Source organism: Procambarus clarkii, chromosome 36, assembly GCF_040958095.1.
Source record: "Procambarus clarkii isolate CNS0578487 chromosome 36, FALCON_Pclarkii_2.0, whole genome shotgun sequence".
Lineage (NCBI taxonomy): Eukaryota > Metazoa > Arthropoda > Malacostraca > Decapoda > Cambaridae > Procambarus > Procambarus clarkii.
Window position 1 is genome coordinate 33,576,841 of NC_091185.1, and position 20,234 is coordinate 33,597,074.

Genomic DNA, 20,234 nt, shown 5'->3' on the forward strand with positions numbered 1-20,234 from the left:
CTCATAGTACTGGTGGTGGGAGAGGGGCCGACACAGTAAACACAGTACTGGTGGTGGGAGAGGGGCCGACAAAGTAAACACAGTACTGGTTGTGGGAGAGTAGCCGATACTCACAGTAAACACAGTACTGGTGGAGGGAGAGGGGCCGACACTCACAGTATACACAGTACTGGTGGTGGGAGAGGGGCCGACACTCACAGTAAACACAGTACTGGTGGTGGGAGAGGGGCCGACACAGTAAACACAGTACTGGTGGTGGGAGAGGGGCCGACACTCACAGTAAACACAGTACTGGTGGTGGGAGAGTGGCCGACACTCACAGTAAACACAGTACTGGTGGAGGAAGAGTGGCCGACACTCACAGTAAACACAGTACTGGTGGAGGGAGAGGAGCCGACACAGTAAACACAGTACTGGTGGTGGGAGAGGGGCCGACACTCACAGTACTGCTGGTGGTAGAGGAGCCGACACAGTAAACACAGTACTGGTGGTGGGAGAGGGGTCAACACTCACAGTAAACACAGTACTGGTGGTGGGAGAGTGGCCGACACTCACAGTAAACACAGTACTGGTGGAGGAAGAGTGGCCGACACTCACAGTAAACACAGTACTGGTGGAGGGAGAGTGGCCGACACTCACAGTAAACACAGTACTGGTGGTGGGAGAGTGGCCGACACTCACAGTAAACACAGTACTGGTGGAGGGAGAGTGGCCGACACTCACAGTAAACACGGCCACTCTCCCTCCACCAGTACTGTGTTTATTGTGAGTGTCGGCCACTCTCCCTCCACCAGTACTGTGTTTACTGTGAGTGTCCTCTCCTCTCCCACCACCAGTACTGTGTTTACTGTGAGTGTCGGCCCCTCTCCCACCACCAGTACTGTGTTTACTGTGTCGGCCCCTCTCCCACCACCAGTACTGTGTTTACTGTGAGTGTCGGCCACTCTCCCACCACCAGTACTGTGTTTACTGTGAGTGTCGGCCCCTCTCCCACCACCAGTACTGTGTTTACTGTGTCGGCTCCTCTCCCTCCACCAGTACTGTGTTTACTGTGAGTGTCGGCCACTCTCCCTCCACCAGTACTGACACTTAGAGTAAACACAGTACTGGTGGAGGGAGAGGAGCCGACACAGTAAACACAGTACTGGTGGAGGGAGAGGAGCCGACACTCACAGTAAACACAGTACTGGTGGTGGGAGAGGGGCCGACACTCACAGTAAACACAGTACTGGTGGTGGGAGAGGGGCCGACACAGTAAACACAGTACTGGTGGTGGGAGAGGGGCCGACACTCACAGTAAACACAGTACTGGTGGTGGGAGAGGAGAGGACACTCACAGTAAACACAGTACTGGTGGTGGAAGAGGAGCCGACACAGTAAACACAGTACTGGTGGTGGGAGAGGGGCCGACACTCACAGTACTGCTGGTGGTAGAGGAGCCGACACAGTAAACACGGTACTGGTGGAGGGAGAGTGGCCGACACTCACAGTAAACACAGTACTGGTGGTGGGAGAGTGGCCGACACTCACAGTAAACACAGTACTGGTGGTGGGAGAGGAGCCGACACTCACAGTAAACACAGTACTGGTGGTGGGAGAGGGGTCGACACTCACAGTAAACACAGTACTGGTGGAGGGAGAGGGATCGACACTTACAGTAAACACAGTACTGGTGGAGGGAGAGTGGCCGACACTCACAGTAAACACAGTACTGGTGGAGGGAGAGTGGCCGACACTCACAGTAAACACAGTACTGGTGGAGGGAGAGGGACCGACACTCACAGTAAACAGAGTACTGGTGGTGGGAGAGTGGCCGACACTCACAGTAAAAACAGTACTGGTGGAGGGAGAGTGGCCGACACTCACAGTAAACACAGTACTGGTGGTGGGAGAGTGGCCGACACAGTAAACAGAGTACTGGTGGTGGGAGAGTGGCCGACACTCACAGTACTGGTGGTGGGAGAGGGGCCGACACAGTAAACACAGTACTGGTGGTGGGAGAGGGGCCGACAAAGTAAACACAGTACTGGTTGTGGGAGAGTAGCCGATACTCACAGTAAACACATACTGGTGGAGGGAGAGGGTCCGACACTCACAGTATACACAGTACTGGTGGTGGGAGAAGGGAACAACACTCACAGTAAACACAGTACTGGTGGTGGGAGAGGGGCCGCCACAGTAAACACAGTACTGGTGGTGGGAGAGTGGCCGACACTCACAGTAAACACAGTACTGGTGGAGGAAGAGTGGCCGACACTCACAGTAAACACAGAACTGGTGGAGGGAGAGGAGCCGACACAGTAAACACAGTACTGGTGGTGGGAGAGGGGCCGACACTCACAGTACTGCTGGTGGTAGAGGAGCCGACACAGTAAACACAGTACTGGTGGTGGGAGAGGGGTCAACACTCACAGTAAACACAGTACTGGTGGTGGGAGAGTGGCCGACACTCACAGTAAACACAGTACTGGTGGAGGGAGAGTGGCCGACACTCACAGTAAACACAGTACTGGTAGAGGGAGAGGAGCCGACACAGTAAACACAGTACTGGTGGTGGGAGAGGGGCCGACACTCACAGTAAACACAGTACTGGTGGTGGGAGAGTGGCCGACACTCACAGTAAACACAGTACTGGTGGTGGGAGAGGGGCCGACACAGTAAACACAGTACTGGTGGTGGGAGAGGGGCCGACACAGTAAACACAGTACTGGTGGTGGGAGAGGGGCCGACACTCACAGTAAACACAGTACTGGTGGTGGGAGAGGAGAGGACACTCACAGTAAACACAGTACTGGTTATGGGAGAGGAGCCGACACAGTAAACACAGTACTGGTGGTAGGAGAGGGGCCGACACTCACAGTACTGCTGGTGGTAGAGGAGCCGACACAGTAAACACGGTACTGGTGGAGGGACAGTGGCCGACACTCACAGTAAACACAGTACTGGTGGTGGGAGAGTGGCCGACACTCACAGTAAACACAGTACTGGTGGTGGGAGAGGAGCCGACACTCACAGTAAACACAGTACTGGTGGTGGGAGAGGGGTCGACACTCACAGTAAACACAGTACTGGTGGAGGGAGAGTGACCGACACTTACAGTAAACACAGTACTGGTGGAGGGAGAGTGGCCGACACTCACAGTAAACACAGTACTGGTGGAGGGAGAGGGACCGACACTCACAGTAAACACAGTACTGGTGGAGGGAGAGTGGCCGACACTCACAGTAAACACAGTACTGGTGGTGGGAGAGTGGCCGACACTCACAGTAAACACAGTACTGGTGGAGGGAGAGGGACCGACACTCACAGTAAACACAGATCTGGTGGAGGGAGAGTGGCCGACACTCACAGTAAACACAGTACTGGTGGAGGGAGAGGGACCGACACTCACAGTAAACACAGTACTGGTGGAGGGAGAGTGGCCGACACTCACAGTAAACACAGTACTGGTGGAGGGAGAGGAACCGACACTCACAGTAAACACAGTACTGGTGGAGGAAGAGTGGCAGACACTCACAGTAAACACAGTACTGGTGGTGGGAGAGAAACCGACACAGTAAACACAGTACTGGTGGAGGGAGAGTGGCCGACACTCACAGTAAACACAGTACTGGTGGAGGGAGAGTGGCCGACACTCACAGTAAACACAGTACTGGTGGCGGGAGAGGGACCGACACTCACAGTAAACAGAGTACTGGTGGTGGGAGAGTGGCCGACACTCACAGTAAAAACAGTACTGGTGGAGGGAGAGTGGCCGACACTCACAGTAAACACAGTACTGGTGGTGGGAGAGTGGCCGACACAGTAAACACAGTACTGGTGGTGGGAGAGTGGCCGACACTCACAGTACTGGTGGTGGGAGAGGGGCCGACACAGTAAACACAGTACTGGTGGTGGGAGAGGGGCCGACAAAGTAAACACAGTACTGGTTGTGGGAGAGTAGCCGATACTCACAGTAAACACAGTACTGGTGGAGGGAGAGGGGCCGACACTCACAGTATACACAGTACTGGTGGTGGGAGAGGGGCCGACACTCACAGTAAACACAGTACTGGTGGTGGGAGAGGGGCCGACACAGTAAACACAGTACTGGTGGTGGGAGAGGGGCCGACACTCACAGTAAACACAGTACTGGTGGTGGGAGAGTGGCCGACACTCACAGTAAACACAGTACTGGTGGAGGAAGAGTGGCCGACACTCACAGTAAACACAGTACTGGTGGAGGGAGAGGAGCCGACACAGTAAACACAGTACTGGTGGTGGGAGAGGGGCCGACACTCACAGTACTGCTGGTGGTAGAGGAGCCGACACAGTAAACACAGTACTGGTGGTGGGAGAGGGGTCAACACTCACAGTAAACACAGTACTGGTGGTGGGAGAGTGGCCGACACTCACAGTAAACACAGTACTGGTGGAGGAATAGTGGCCGACACTCACAGTAAACACAGTACTGGTGGAGGGAGAGTGGCCGACACTCACAGTAAACACAGTACTGGTGGAGGGAGAGGAGCCGACACAGTAAACACAGTACTGGTGGTGGGAGAGGGGCCGACACTCACAGTAAACACAGTACTGGTGGTGGGAGAGTGGCCGACACTCACAGTAAACACAGTACTGGTGGTGGGAGAGGGGCCGACACAGTAAACACAGTACTGGTGGTGGGAGAGGGGCCGACACAGTAAACACAGTACTGGTGGTGGGAGAGGGGCCGACACTCACAGTAAACACAGTACTGGTGGTGGGAGAGGAGAGGACACTCACAGTAAACACAGTACTGGTAATGGGAGAGGAGCCGACACAGTAAACACAGTACTGGTGGTAGGAGAGGGGCCGACACTCACAGTACTGCTGGTGGTAGAGGAGCCGACACAGTAAACACGGTACTGGTGGAGGGACAGTGGCCGACACTCACAGTAAACACAGTACTGGTGGTGGGAGAGTGGCCGACACTCACAGTAAACACAGTACTGGTGGTGGGAGAGGAGCCGACACTCACAGTAAACACAGTACTGGTGGTGGGAGAGTGGCCGACACTCACAGTAAACACAGTACTGGTGGAGGGAGAGGGACCGACACTCACAGTAAACACAGTTCTGGTGGAGGGAGAGTGGCCGACACTCACAGTAAACACAGTACTGGTGGAGGGAGAGGGACCGACACTCACAGTAAACACAGTACTGGTGGAGGGAGAGTGGCCGACACTCACAGTAAACACAGTACTGGTGGAGGGAGAGGAACCGACACTCACAGTAAACACAGTACTGGTGGAGGAAGAGTGGCACACACTCACAGTAAACACAGTACTGGTGGTGGGAGAGAAACCGACACAGTAAACACAGTACTGGTGGTGGGAGAGTGGCAGACACTCACAGTAAACACAGTACTGGTGGAGGGAGAGAAGCCGACACAGTAAACACAGTACTGGTGGTGGGAGAGTGGCCGACACTCACAGTAAACACAGTACTGGTGGTGGGAGAGTGGCCGACACTCACAGTAAACACAGTACTGGTGGTGGGAGAGTGGCCGACACTCACAGTAAACACAGTACTGGTGGAGGGAGAGTGGCCGACACTCACAGTAAACACAGTACTGGTGGAGGGAGAGTGGCCGACACTCACAGTAAACACAGTACTGGTGGTGGGAGAGGGGCCGACACAGTAAATACAGTACTGGTGGAGGGAGAGTGGCCGACACTCACAGTAAACACAGTACTGGTGGAGGGAGAGTGGCCGACACTCACAGTAAACACAGTACTGGTGGAGGGAGAGTGGCCGACACTCACAGTAAACACAGTACTGGTGGAGGGAGAGGGACCGACACTCACAGTAAACACCGTACTGGTGGTGGGAGAGGGGCCGACACTCACAGTAAACACAGTACTGGTGGTGGGAGAGTGGCCGACACTCACAGTAAACACAGTACTGGTGGAGGGAGAGTGGCCGACACTCACAGTAAACACAGTACTGGTGGAGGGAGAGTGGCCGACACTCACAGTAAACATGGTACTGGTGGAGGGAGAGGGGCCGACCCTCACAGTAAACACAGTACCGGTGGTGGGAGAGTGGCCGACACTCACAGTAAACACAGTACTGGTGGAGGGAGAGGAGCCGACACTCACTGTAAACATGGTACTGGTGGAGGGAGAGGGGCCGACCCTCACAGTAAACACAGTACCGGTGGTGGGAGAGTGGCCGACACTCACAGTAAACACAGTACTGGTGGAGGGAGAGGAGCCGACACTCACTGTAAACACAGTACTGGTGGTGGGAGAGGGACCGACACTCACAGTAAACACAATACTGGTGGAGGGAGAGTGGCCGACACTCACAGTAAACACAGTACTGGTGGAGGGAGAGTGGCCGACACTCACAGTAAACACAGTACTGGTGGTGGGAGAGTGGCCGACACTCACAGTAAACACAGTACTGGTGGAGGGAGAGTGGCCGACACTCACAGTAAACACAGTACTGGTGGTGGGAGAGTGGCCGACACTCACAGTAAACACAGTACTGGTGGTGGGAGAGTGGCCGACACTCACAGTAAACACAGTACTGGTGGAGGGAGAGTGGCCGACACTCACAGTAAACACAGTACTGGTGGAGGGAGAGGATGCGACACAGAAAACACAGTCCTGGTGGGAGAGGGACCGGTCAGTCCCTCAGTACTGGTCCTCAGAAGGACTATAATACTGGTCAATCCTTGTGGCTCTATAGTGGCTCTCCATGCACACCTGTGGCCCTCCCAACACACCTGTGGCACTCCCTACACACCTGTGGCATTCCTTACACACCTGTGGCATTCCCTACACACCTGTGGCATTCCCTACATACCTGTGGCATTCCTTACACACCTCTGGCATTCCCTACACACCTGTGGCATTCCCTACACACCTGTGGCATTTTTTACACACCTGTGGCATTCCCTACACACCTGTGGCATTCCTTACACACCTGTGGCATTCCCTACACACCTGTGGCATTCGTTACACAACTGTGGCACAACCTACACACCTGCTCATATTTCTCTCGCTTTTGAAGGTGATAAACTCAGGAAAATATCAGCTGAACAGTTCCAATTTAACAAGTAACAGTAACGAAAAGAGTATTGCGTACTGGGAGACACAGTCATATAGGAGCGAGAGGATTATTGTGTACTGGGAGACACAGTCATATAGGAGTGAGAGGAGTATTGTGTACTGGGAGACACAGTCATATAGGAGCGAGAGGAGTATTGTGTACTGGGAGGCACAGTCATATAGGAGCGAGAGGAGTATTGTGTACTGGGAGACACAGTCATATAGGAGCGAGAGGAGTATTGTGTACTGGGAGACACAGTCATATAGGAGCGAGAGGAGTATTGTGTACTGGGAGACACAGTCATATAGGAGCGAGAGGAGTATTGTGTACTGGGAGACACAGTCATATAGGAGCGAGAGGAGTATTGTGTACTGGGAGACACAGTCATATAGGAGCGAGAGGTGTATTGTGTACTGGGAGACACAGTCATATAGGAGCGAGAGGAGTATTGTGTACTGGGAGACACACTCATATAGGAGCGAGAGGAGTATTGTGTACTGGGAGACACAGTCATATAGGAGCGAGAGGAGTATTGTGTACTGGGAGACACAGTCATATAGGAGCGAGAGGAGTATTGTGTACTGGGAGACACAGTCATATAGGAGCGAGAGGAGTATTGTGTACTGGGAGACACAGTCATATAGGAGCAAGAGGAGTATTGTGTACTGGGAGACACAGTCATATAGGAGCGAGAGGGGTATTGTGTAATGGGAGACACAGTCATATAGGAGGGGGAAGAGTATTGTGTACTGGGAGACACAGTCATATAGGAGCGAGAGGAGTATTGTGTACTGGGAGACACAGTCATATAGGAGGGGGAGGAGTATTGTGTACTGGGAGACACAGTCATATAGGAGCGAGAGGAGTATTGTGTACTGTCAGACAGTCATATAGGAGCGAGAGGAGTATTGTGTACTGGGAGACACAGTCATATAGGAGCGAGAGGAGTATTGTGTACTGGGAGACACAGTCTTATAGGAGCGAGAGGAGTATTGTGTACTGGGAGATACAGTAATATAGGAGCGAGAGGAGTATTGTGTACTGGCAGACACAGTCATATAGGAGCGAGAGGAGTATTGTGTACTGGCAGACACAGTCATATAGGAGCGAGAGGAGTATTGTGTACTGGGAGACACAGTCATATAGGAGCGAGAGGAGTATTGTGTACTGGGAGACACAGTCATATAGGAGCGAGAGGAGTATTGTGTACTGGGAGATACAGTCATATAGGAGCGAGAGGAGTATTGTGTACTGGGAGACACAGTCATATAGGAGCGAGAGGAGTATTGTGTACTGGGAGATACAGTAATATAGGAGCGAGAGGAGTATTGTGTACTGGGAGACACAGTCATATAGGAGCGAGAGGAGTATTGTGTACTGGGAGACACAGTCATATAGGAGCGAGAGGAGTATTGTGTACTGGGAGATACAGTCATATAGGAGCGAGAGGAGTATTGTGTACTGGGAGACACAGTCATATAGGAGCGTGAGGAGTATTGTGTACTGGGAGACACAGTCATATAGGAGCGAAAGGAGTATTGTGTACTGGGAGATACAGTAATATAGGAGCGAGAGGAGTATTGTGTACTGGGAGGCACAGTCATATAGGAGCGAGAGGAGTATTGTGTACTGGGAGACACAGTCATATAGGAGCGAGAGGAGTATTGTGTACTGGGAGAGACAGTCATATAGGAGGGGGAAGAGTATTGTGTACTGGGAGACACAGTCATATAGGAGCGAGAGGGGTATTGTGTACTGGGAGACAGTCATATAGGAGGGGGAAGAGTATTGTGTACTGGGAGACACAGTCATATAGGAGCGAGAGGAGTATTGTGTACTGGGAGATACAGTAATATAGGAGGGGGAGGAGTATTGTGTACTGGGAGACACACTCATATAGGAGCGAGAGGAGTATTGTGTACTGGGAGACACAGTCATATAGGAGGGGGAGGAGTATTGTGTACTGGGAGACACAATCATATAGGAGCGAGAGGAGTATTGTGTACTGGGAGATACAGTCATATAGGAGCGAGAGGAGTATTGTGTACTGGGAGACACAGTCATATAGGAGCGAGAGGAGTATTGTTTACTGGGAGACACAGTCATATAGGAGGGGGAAGAGTATTGTGTACTGGGAGACACAGTCATATAGGAGCGAGAGGGGTATTGTGTACTGGGAGACACAGTCATATAGGAGGGGGAAGAGTATTGAGTACTGGGAGACACAGTCATATAGGAGCGAGAGGAGTATTGTGTACTGGGAGACACAATCATATTGGAGCGAGAGGAGTATTGTGTACTGGGAGACACAGTCATATAGGAGCGAGAGGAGTATTGTGTACTGGGAGACACAGTCATATAGGAGCGAGAGGAGTATTGTGTACTGGCAGACACAGTCATATAGGAGCGAGAGGAGTATTGTGTACTGGGAGACACAGTCATATAGGAGCGAGAGGAGTATTGTGTACTGGGAGATACAGTCATATAGGAGCGAGAGGAGTATTGTGTACTGGGAGACACAGTCATATAGGAGCGAGAGGAGTATTGTGTACTGGGAGATACAGTAATATAGGAGCGGGAGGAGTATTGTGTACTGGGAGATACAGTAATATAGGAGCGAGAGGAGTATTGTGTACTGGGAGACACAGTCATATTGGAGCGAGAGGAGTATTGTGTACTGGCAGACACAGTCATATAGGAGCGAGAGGAGTATTGTGTACTGGGAGACAGTCATATAGGAGCGAGAGGAGTATTGTGTACTGGGAGACACAGTCATATAGGAGCGAGAGGAGTATTGTGTACTGGGAGATACAGTCATATAGGAGCGAGAGGAGTATTGTGTACTGAGAGACACAGTCATATAGGAGCGAGTGGAGTATTGTGTACTGGGAGATACAGTAATATAGGAGCGAGAGGAGTATTGTGTACTGGGAGACACAGTCATATAGGAGCGAGAGGAGTATTGTGTACTGGGAGACACAGTCTTATAGGAGCGAGAGGAGTATTGTGTACTGGGAGATACAGTAATATAGGAGCGAGAGGAGTATTGTGTACTGGGAGACACAGTCATATAGGAGCGAGAGGAGTATTGTGTACTGGGAGACACAGTCATATAGGAGCGAGAGGAGTTTTGTGTACTGGGAGATACAGTAATATAGGAGCGAGAGGAGTATTGTGTACTGGGAGGCACAGTCATATAGGAGCGAGAGTAGTATTGTGTACTGGGAGACACAGTCATATAGGAGCGAGAGGAGTATTGTGTACTGGGAGACAGTCATATAGGAGCGAGAGGAGTATTGTGTACTGGAGACACAGTCATATAGGAGCGAGAGGAGTATTGTGTACTGGGAGACACAGTCTCCCACCCACAAAATGACCTCAGTTGGAATAACAGGTAACGCTGGCCGATGGATATTCAGTTGTTTGACAATCCGGACGCTGAGTAACAGTCAACTAAATAAAATCGATCCCAGGAACAGTGAAAAGCTCTGAGCCTCAGGGCACAGTCCTTGCACCATTGCTTTTCCTTATTATCATATCCCATTCAGACAAATACACAACTCACAGCTTAGCTAATTTAGCTAATTAGCTAATTAGTATAATTTGTGTTGTAATTTGACACAAATATAAGCGTGAAAACTACTTATGTTGAAGACATTGCAAACTACAAGGTGATAATAATAAAGCTCTTAATCGGGCAGCAGAAAATATTAAGTTTAGCAGTGATAAATTCCAGGCCCTTAAATTACACTACACTACACTTACACTACCTTACACTTAGACAACCTACCCTACATTTATACCCACCTACCCTACACTTACATCCATCTACCTTACATCCATACATCATACACAACATTACACTTACAGGTGTAATGTATCTGATGTATCAATCAACTGATGTACAGGAACCTGTACATCAGTTGACTGACAGTTGAGAGGGCGGACCAAAGAGCCTAAGCTCAACCCCCGCAAGCACAACTAGGTGATTACAAGTAGGTGATTACACACCCTACACTATACATTCATATCCTATTATTAGGGTTGAGGTAAAAATTAAGACCTTAAACAAAATTCAGAGTACAAAACACAATCAAATGTGCCCATAGTAGGAAAGCAGCATGTAAAGGATCTGGGAATAATGATGTCAGACGACCTAACGTTTAGGGAGCATAACCAAGCAAATATTGCGTCAGTCAGAAAAATGGATTGAGAGAACCTTTAAATCTGGGGATCCCACCACAATGGTTGTACTATTTATATTTCTTGTGCAGCTGCGTCTTGAGTACTGTTCGATATTCACTTCTGCATTCAGAGCAAGAGAGAGAATGGCGAAATAGATAGAAAACAGAGAACATATACGCACGCCAAGACACAACCAAACATCTCAATTGTTGGAATCGTCTCAAAGCTTTCAAAATATAACCCCCTCCCCGCTCAGCTCGTTGTCGCCGTGTGGGGGCTTCGTGGGCGGCTGCTGGAGTGTGATGCTCCTTCGGACAGTCCTCTGTCCTTTTCTAGCCTTGTGCTCCTGCTGCCGTCCTCTCCAATTCTGCTGGGCACCTTTTCCTTTTCCTTCTGTTTCGTTTTTCTCCCCCCTCTTCTCCTATCTGCTGGCCGTTTCCTGCCGACCTTTTGCTCGTTCTGGTTCTTCCATGGACTTCTTCTATTTTGACGCCCGGGTGCTTGAGGAGGCATACTCATGCACCCGTAGAACTGCAGTACCCGACGTCGAGAACGAGGGGAACCTTTTATTGTCAATCCCCACTTCGTCACTGAACCCGATCTCGACGGACTGTCGGTTTCTTAAGGTGGCGTTTGTGGGGCGTATACTCACGACGCACCCCTAGGAGGCCCCGACAAGATCGGCGATAGCTTCTTGTTGGGTGTCCTGCCTCTAATTGTGGCTCCATGGTGGGTGTGGGGGCACATTCGTGAGTGAATTCGTAATTTCGTCAAGATGATAACCCCTGTTTCGGCTGCTTCTGGCTTACCTTTTCAGGCTCGTGGGGTGGGCGACCAAGCCCCCGAGTCGGTCCGTATTGGAAGACCGGGCTCTGTAGCCTCCGCTGCATTGGGCCCCGACCTTGCTCCTCCTTTGGCCTCTCTGACTCCTTCCCCTGGCTCCCCTCCCTCCTCTGTGGTTGGGTCGAGCCCCAAGCCCCCAGTGGTGACTACCTCGTCCCCTGGCGCGGCTCCTTCTCTAGTTGTAACTACTGCGCCTTTTAACCCCTCTCTCTCTGGGGGTTCTCACCGCCGTTCTCGTCACGGCCGCCCTCGCTCGATTCCTTCCAGTTCTGCTACCTATCAAGCCTTGTTTGGTCCCGCTTCGTGGGCCAAATATTTTGATCTCCTCCCTCTTGATTCTGCGCCTCCTGACGATTTCTCCCTTCATCGACATCTCATTGATTCCGTGGATGCCTCCATTACTTTTAACCCCACTCGTCTCGGTACGCGTGTCGTTGCTGCTCCTTCTCAGGATGCTACTTCCCGCTTGGCTGCCTTATCCTGCCTTGGCGAGACCCCCGTTCGGGTCTCGAAGAACGCTCAATTGAATGCCAGTGTTGGCACTATTTTGCTCCCGCCCCATGTTGCAACCGGTGTTCGGGACCTGCGCGACTGCCACGACGATATTCGCCATATCCTCGCTGCCCAGGGCCATTCTATTCTCCAGGTGGACACGTTTACTCGTCCCCCTCGTGGTAGTCGCCGTCAACCCCTCCGGGTTGTGAAGATTACCTTTGATGGTAGGACCCTTCCACCCTCTGTCATTCTTGCTGGTGCCAGGTGCTCTGTCCAGGAGTACATTCCTTCTCCTCGGCTCTGCAACAAGTGCTGGAGGTTTGGGTATGGTGCCCTCCGCTGCTCCGGGACTGTATCTCTCTGTCCTTTGTGTGGTGGCGAAGGTCACTCTAAGTCGGAGTGCACTTCTCCCAGGCTCGTTGCCTCAACTGCGGTGAGGCCCATCCTACCTTCTCCCGTGCGTGTGTCCATTACAAGCTTGAGGCAGCCGTCCTCAACCTGAAGCACCGGGAGCGTTTATCTTTTCCTGAGGCGAGGCGCCAGGTTCGCCGGCTCCCGCCTTATGCTAATATCTCTTATGCTCGCGTGTTGCGCTCTTCATCTCCTCGTCCTTCCCGCCTTCCTCAGACTCACAACCGTTTCCAGGCCTTGGACCCTGATGCGCCCACTGCCCCCTCCTCTGTCCCTTTGGGTTCTCTCCCGAAGGATCCTCCTCCTGGTCCTCTGTCTGGGGTTCCCCTTCCTTCTACCCGGTCTGTCGTGTCTTCTGTGTCTTCTTCCTCGTCCCCCTCCGATCCTCCTTCCCATCCTCTTCCTCCATCTATCGGCTCTCCCCGCCGCCTGTCGGTGCGGGCGGATGTCCATCGCTCTCCTAACGGCCGTCGTGTGTGCTCTCGTTCGGCTTCTCCTGTTGAGACACTGGAATCCGTTGCCCGGTACGTAGTTGCTGGGACACCGGTCTCTTTAAGTCAGAAGCGTAAGCCTGGCTCCTCTCCTTCCTCTTCCCCGGCGGGTAAGAAGGCTTCGCTTTCTTCCTCAGCTCCTCCTTCTGGCTCTGTTGCTCCTTCCCCTCCCGTTTCAGTGCTTGCGCCCCCTGTTCCTGCTATGGAGGTTTCTTTGGCCCCTGCTTCCCTTTCGGTTGCTGCTCTTGCTGGGGTGCGCTCCTCTCTTTCTACTCCCCCTCTTCCTGCTGCTGTCCTTGACTGCTCCTCTCCGTTGTCTCCTCCTCCTCCTCCTCCTCCTCCGGACCCTGCCCGCCCACCTCTGATCTGTTCTCCCGTTTCCTTCCCTCCGTCTTTGCTCAGTTTACCCATGCCCCGTAACCCTGACTTTGCTGACCCTGATCCCGACCCTGATATTCTTTAACGTGCTCTGTTGGTCTTTCACCTTTGTTTCTTCCTTGTTCTCTGTTTTTGTCCTTTCTCTTCTCGTCGTTGTCCATTCTTCAATGGAACGTTCGAGGTTATTATGCCAATTTCCTCGAACTCCAACTTCTGGTTTCGCGGTTTTCGCCCCTTTGTGTCTGTCTCCAGGAGCCGATGCTTGGTGCTCGTCCTGGTCGTTTTCGTGGCTATTCCTTTCTCTCCCCCCCCCCCCAGCCATTGCTGGGGCTTCTAATTCTTCTGCTCTCTTGATTCGGGCTGATGTTCCCTTTGTTCCTTTACTTTTTCCTTCGCCTCTCCATTGTTCTGCTGCTCGTATCTTTGTGGGGAAATGGTACACAGTTTGTTCCATTTATCTCCCCCCGAGTGTCCCGCTCTCTCTTCCTGATTTGAAACACCTCCTAGAGTCCTTGCCGGAGCCTGTGCTCCTGCTGGGTGACTTCAATTGTCGTCATTCTCTTTGGGGTGACGTTCTGACGAATACCCGAGGTCGCCTCCTTGAGCCGTTTCTCCTCTCTTCTTCCCTGTCTCTTCTGAATTCTGGTGAGCCCACTCATTTGGACTCTCGAATTCGCACCCTTTCTTGTCTTGATCTTTCTCTCTGCTCTTCTTCTCTTTACTTAGATTTCACATGGCAGGTTCCTGATGACCTCCATGGAAGTGATCATTTCCCCATCCTTGTTTCCTTTTTCACTTTTCGCCCTTCCCTCTCTTTCCCTAGGTGGCAGTTTGCTAAGGCGGACTGGACCCTATTTTCCCTCAGTGCTACTCTCTCTGACCTCTCCCTTCTGCCCCTCTCTCGCGCTCTCCTCCTTTTTCATGACACTGTCTTCGACGCTGCCCTCCGCTCTATTCCTCGCTCTTCCTCTCGGGGTCCACGGAAGTGCGTTCCCTGGTGGAATGCGGACTGTGCTCGGGCTGTCCGCTGTAAGCGTGCAGCCTGGAAGAAGCACCGCCGTAGGCAGACGACCGATTCTTTTCTTTTCTTTCGGAAAGCGAGTGCGGTGGCCCGTAGGGCCATCCGTACGGCTAAACGTGAATGTTGGGCATCTTATGTCTCGACAATTACGTCCGAAACCCCTCTGGCCCAGATCTGGAAGCGTATCCGCAAGATAGCGGGTAAGTTCGTTCCCGATGTTTCACCGGTCCTTCACCTCCATGATACTCTTGTGGCGGACCCGTTGCAGGTCGCTTCCGAACTGGGTTCCCACTTTTCTTCTGTTAGCTCTGGTCTTCATCTTCCCCAATCTTTCCTTCTTCGTAAACCTGTCCTTGAGTCTCGTCCTTTAGATTTCTGCACTCATCTTCAGCTTCCCTATAATGATCCCTTCTCTCTCTCTGAACTTCGTTCTGCCCTGGCCCTCTGCGGTTCTACGGCGGCGGGCTCCGATGGTATTCATTATGAGATGCTTCGCCATCTCCCTCCGAGCACGTCTCAGTATTTACTGAGTCTGTATAATCAGATCTGGGAGTCGTCGTCAGTCCCTGAGGACTGGCTCGATGCCGTTGTCCTCCCTGTTCGCAAACCGGGGTCTCTGGGTACTTCCCCTAAGGACTTTCGCCCTATTGCTCTCACAAGTTGTGTCTGCAAACTCTTTGAACGTATGGTTAACGTTCGTCTGATGTGGTTCCTGGAACACCATCACCTCCTCTCCCCTTCTCAATTTGGTTTCCGCAAGTGCCGCAGCACGACAGATGTCCTGGTGAACTTGGAGGTCTATATTCGTACTGCTTTTGCTGCGAAGGCCTCCGTTGTTGCCGTCCTTTTTGACCTAGAAAAGGCTTACGACACCACTTGGCGTTATCATATCCTATCTCAACTTCATTCTTTTGGCCTTCGTGGTCATCTCCCTCTCTTTCTCCGCAGCTTCCTCTCTCGTCGTTCCTTTCGGGTGCGCCTTGGTACCGCTCTCTCTCCCTCTTTTCAGCAATACGAAGGTGTGCCCCAGGGTAGTGTTCTGAGCACTACTCTTTTTCTGGTTGCCCTCAATGGTCTTCTTTCCTCTCTTCCTTCTGGTGTCTTCTCCGCTCTCTATGTCGATGATCTTACCCTTTGTTGTCAGGGTGATGATTCGCCTCTCCTTCAACGCCGGCTTCAACTTGCGATTGACGCCGTGTCGTCTTGGGCCACAGGTCATGGCTTCAAGTTCTCTACTTCTAAGACTTGTGCCATGACTTTTACGCGGAAACGGGTTGTTCTTCGTCCCTCTTTGTCACTTTATGGTCATCCCCTTGAATACAAAGATTCCGCGAAGCTTTTGGGGTTATTCCTTGACACTCGTTTGTCTTGGTCTCCCCATATCTCTTACCTCCGTGTTGAGTGCTCTAAGTCCCTTACCCTCCTTCGGGTCTTGTCCCATACTTCTTGGGGGGCAGATAGGCGCACTCTCCTTGCTTTACATTCCTCTCTCGTCCTGTCTAAGCTCGATTCTGGTTGCCCTGCTTACTCGTCTGCTTCTCCTTCTACTCTTCGCCGTCTTGATGCTTTGCACCATGCTGGGTTGCGCCTCAGTTCTGGTGCCTTTCGTTCGACTCCCGTCCTTAGCTTGTATGTTGACACTGGCTTCCTGTCTCTCCAGGACCGCCGTGATCGCTACTGTCTTCGCTATCTTGCGCGGTCCTTGCAACATCCTTCCTCTCGTCTCTGTCGTGCTTTAACTTTTACCCCTCCTGCGGTTCCTGTTCCTCTTCACCACCTCCCTCTTTCTGTCCGGTTATCTCGCCTGCAGGATTCTCTTTCCGTTCGTATTTCTGATGTTTCTCCTCGTGTTGTTCCTTCTTTGCCCCCGTGGAGGGTCCCTCTTCCGCGGTTTTGTACATCCTTGACTCGTATCACTAAAGCTTTTACCCCTCCTACAGTTCTAAAACGCCTTTTCCTCGAGCACTTTTCTTCTCACTCCCGCTCCGTTTCTGTCTTCACCGATGGGTCTAAGTCAGCGGACGGTGTTGGCTACTCTGTTGTTTTTCCTGATCGCACTTATATGTGTCGCTTGCCTCCGGAGACTAGCATCTTTACAGCGGAACTTTATGCTATTCTCTATGCTCTTCGTCTCCTGCTTTCTCGTTGTCAGTCTTCCTTTGTGGTTGTTGTTGACTCTCGTAGTGCCCTCATGGCTCTCGGGTGCTTTAATCCAGTTCATCCGGTAGTTGTCGAGATCCAGCATTGGCTGTTTCTCGTTCACAGTAAATTTAAGTCGGTTGAGTTTTGTTGGGTTCCCAGCCATATTGGCGTGTCTTTAAATGAGCGTGCGGATGCTGCCGCTAAGGAAGCTGTCCGCTCTTGTCCCATCTCTCGTAAAGGCATTCCGTATTCCGACTTTTACCCGGTTATCCATTCCTCAGTCCTTACCCGTTGGCAGGCTTCTTGGTTGTCTGTTACTGGTAACAAGCTACGTACTCTTAAATGTTGTGTTTCCTCGTGGCCGTCCTCCTTCCACCGTAACCGGCGGTGGGAAACAGCTCTAGCGAGGTTGCGTATTGGCCATACTCGCTTAACCCATGGTCACTTGATGGAGCGCCGCCCTGCTCCTTATTGTCCTAGTTGCATTGTCCCTCTTACGGTCGTGCATGTCCTTCTTGAATGTCCTGACTCCCAGGACGAGCGTGTGTCTTGCTTTCCGACCGCCCCTCGCGGTCACCTGTCCCTCGATAGAATTCTTGGTGACTCGGATACTTTTGATATCGTTCGCCTTATGCGTTTTTGTTCTCGTATTGGCATCCTTGGTGATATTTAGCGCCCTCTGATTATTTTGCGTATTTGATGGTGCTACATAGCCTTCGCGGTTTGGTACCTTCTTTTGATAATTACTTACTTACTTGATCGAATATATTTATGTTTGATGATCTAAGGCTGAGGAAATGATGCTTGGCTAATGTCCAGATTAATTTTACTACGTTAGAAAATAAGGTGATCTTAAATCTTAGGGTGATTTAGTTGGAAAATAAAGAACTTGTACAAAATGAACTAAGCTGGGGGGACAAGAGTTGAAACTTGATAACTGAACTGGTTTTTATTTACTATGTCTGAAAATGTAGTTGGGTGTTTAAATCTCAGGGGGATTTGGACTGATAGTAATGAATTTACAGGAGTGAACTTGGACAGAGGACAAGAGCTAGAGTTTTATAATTGTTTACTTCATATTTACTATGTCTGAAATACAGAGGGTAAAAATTTCAGGGAAATTGATGGGTAAAGATACGAAAGAGAACTAAGGTGGGGACGAGAGCTGGAGCTCAGTAACTGACTTGATCTTATTTACTAACTTTGAAGTATGTCTGCTTTTAAATTTCGGGAAATTGATGGGTTATTTACAAATATACGAGAGAGAACTAAGGCGGGGGATGAGAGCTGGAGCTCGATAACTTACTTGATTTTATTTACTAACTTTGAAGTATGTCTGCTTTAAATTTCGGGAAAATTGGTCTGTTACTAACGATCTTGTATAAATGAACTAAGGCGGTGGACAAGAGTTAGAGTTTGATAATTGTTTGGATCCTATTTACTATGTCCGAAATACAGAGAGTATAAATTTCAGGGAATTTGATAGGATATTACTGAAGACACGCGAGGGGAGTAAGGTGGGGTACGAGAGCTGGAGCTCGGTAATGGACTTGATCTTATTTACGGTGTCTGAAATACAGAGGGTAAAAATCTCAGGGAATTTGGACTGTTACTAACGATCTTGTACAAATGAACTAAGCTGGGGACAAGAGCTAGAGTTTGATAATTGTTTGCATTTACTAAACTATGTCTGAAATACAGCGGGTAGAAATTTCGGGGAATTTGAATAGGTATTAACGAAGATACGAGAGAGAGCTAAGGCGGAGGACAAGCGCTGGAGCTAGGTAACTAAATTACTGTATTGAAATACGTTTGAAATATGATTATTTTTAAATTTTAGAGGGATTGGAATGATAGTATTCATTATACGACAGGGGACTAAGGCGGGGGAACGTGAGCTAGAACATGCTTACTAACACGATTTATTTGTGTAAAACTGACTTGCTTAATGAAAAGGAGCAAACATACGATGTTGGAAAATAGCTGAACTGAATGAAAGGAGAGAGAGAGAGAGAGAGAGTGGAGGGACGGTCCAGATATTATGGAGAAGATAAGATAAGATAAGAGGTAACCTGTATGCGACGTCTGGCTGGCCGGGCGTAAGGTAAATACAGGTGAGGCGACAGATTGCGAGGTAAGGGGGGAGGGAGGGGGTGTGAGGTACGAGACCTGAAAACCCTGGCCAGCACAGGTGATTTTCTAAATTTACCTGAAAACTATGGCTCACACAGACGGATTTTGTAAGTTGAAAACAGGTAAAATATGTCCGTAGAGTTCTCCTGAAAACCCTAAAGCGCTACATACGATATTTGAATTTCTCCCATAAGACCTTAACAAACTTCTAAGTCTCGGAAATTATTTTTCTCATAAGAATTCCATACTTCTAAAATCTCGGAAATTACTCACTCATAAGAAATCCTTAATCCCAAATCTGTGACTCCCCAAATTTGCCTGAAAACCATGGCAGTCCACAGGGGATTTTGGAACCTGAAAACCCTGGCTCCCACACGGGATTTTTTCCCTTTGGACCTGAAAACCATGGCTCCCACAGAGGATTTTTTCCCTTTGGACCTGAAAACCATGGCTCCCACAGAGGATTTTTTCACCCAAAAAAAAAAATCCCCTGTGGACTGCCATCCCTACTACTCTCATCCACCACACCATCCACCACACCATCCACCACCCCATCCACCACCCCATCCACCACACCATCAACCACACCATCCACCACACCATCCACCACACCCACCTGGAGTCCTCTTGATGGCCCAAGAGAAGGTGACGGAGGTCGGGTAGGCCACGACGGTGCAGGCGATAGTGACGGAGCCTCCTCTCGGGGCCACGTACTCCTCACGCTCGTCCTCCTGGCACACCGGGGCGACTGTTGGGTGACAGGAAGAGACAATGAGAGAGACTAGAGAAAATGAGAGATGTAAAGATACAGACAATGAGAAAGGTGAGGGAGAGTCATGCCTTATGCGAGGGAAGCGAAAGCCAGACTGAAAAAGAACAAATGAGAAATGAAGAAGAGATGAAATTTATAACAAGGAAGCAAATAGGCAATAGCGAAAGTAAGAGAATAGCGAAAGTAAGAGAAGGGAACATTGAAGGGGGGAGAGAGAGAGAGAGAGATAGATAGAGAGAGAGAGAGAGAGAGAGAGAGAGAGAGAGAGAGAGAGAGAGAGAGAGAGA

The 20,234-nt window shown here is 50.6% G+C and overlaps 1 protein-coding gene across 1 annotated transcript in view; it reads right to left on the minus strand.

Moving 5' to 3' along the window:
- LOC138371747 (uncharacterized) overlaps nt 1–20,234 on the minus strand; it is a 311,310-nt gene that overhangs the window by 146,113 nt on the left and 144,963 nt on the right. Inside the window, exon 2 of the mRNA XM_069336768.1 lies at nt 19,792–19,923. Within this exon, the coding sequence (XP_069192869.1) occupies nt 19,792–19,923 (132 nt within the window). The remainder of the gene's footprint in view (nt 1–19,791; nt 19,924–20,234) is intronic.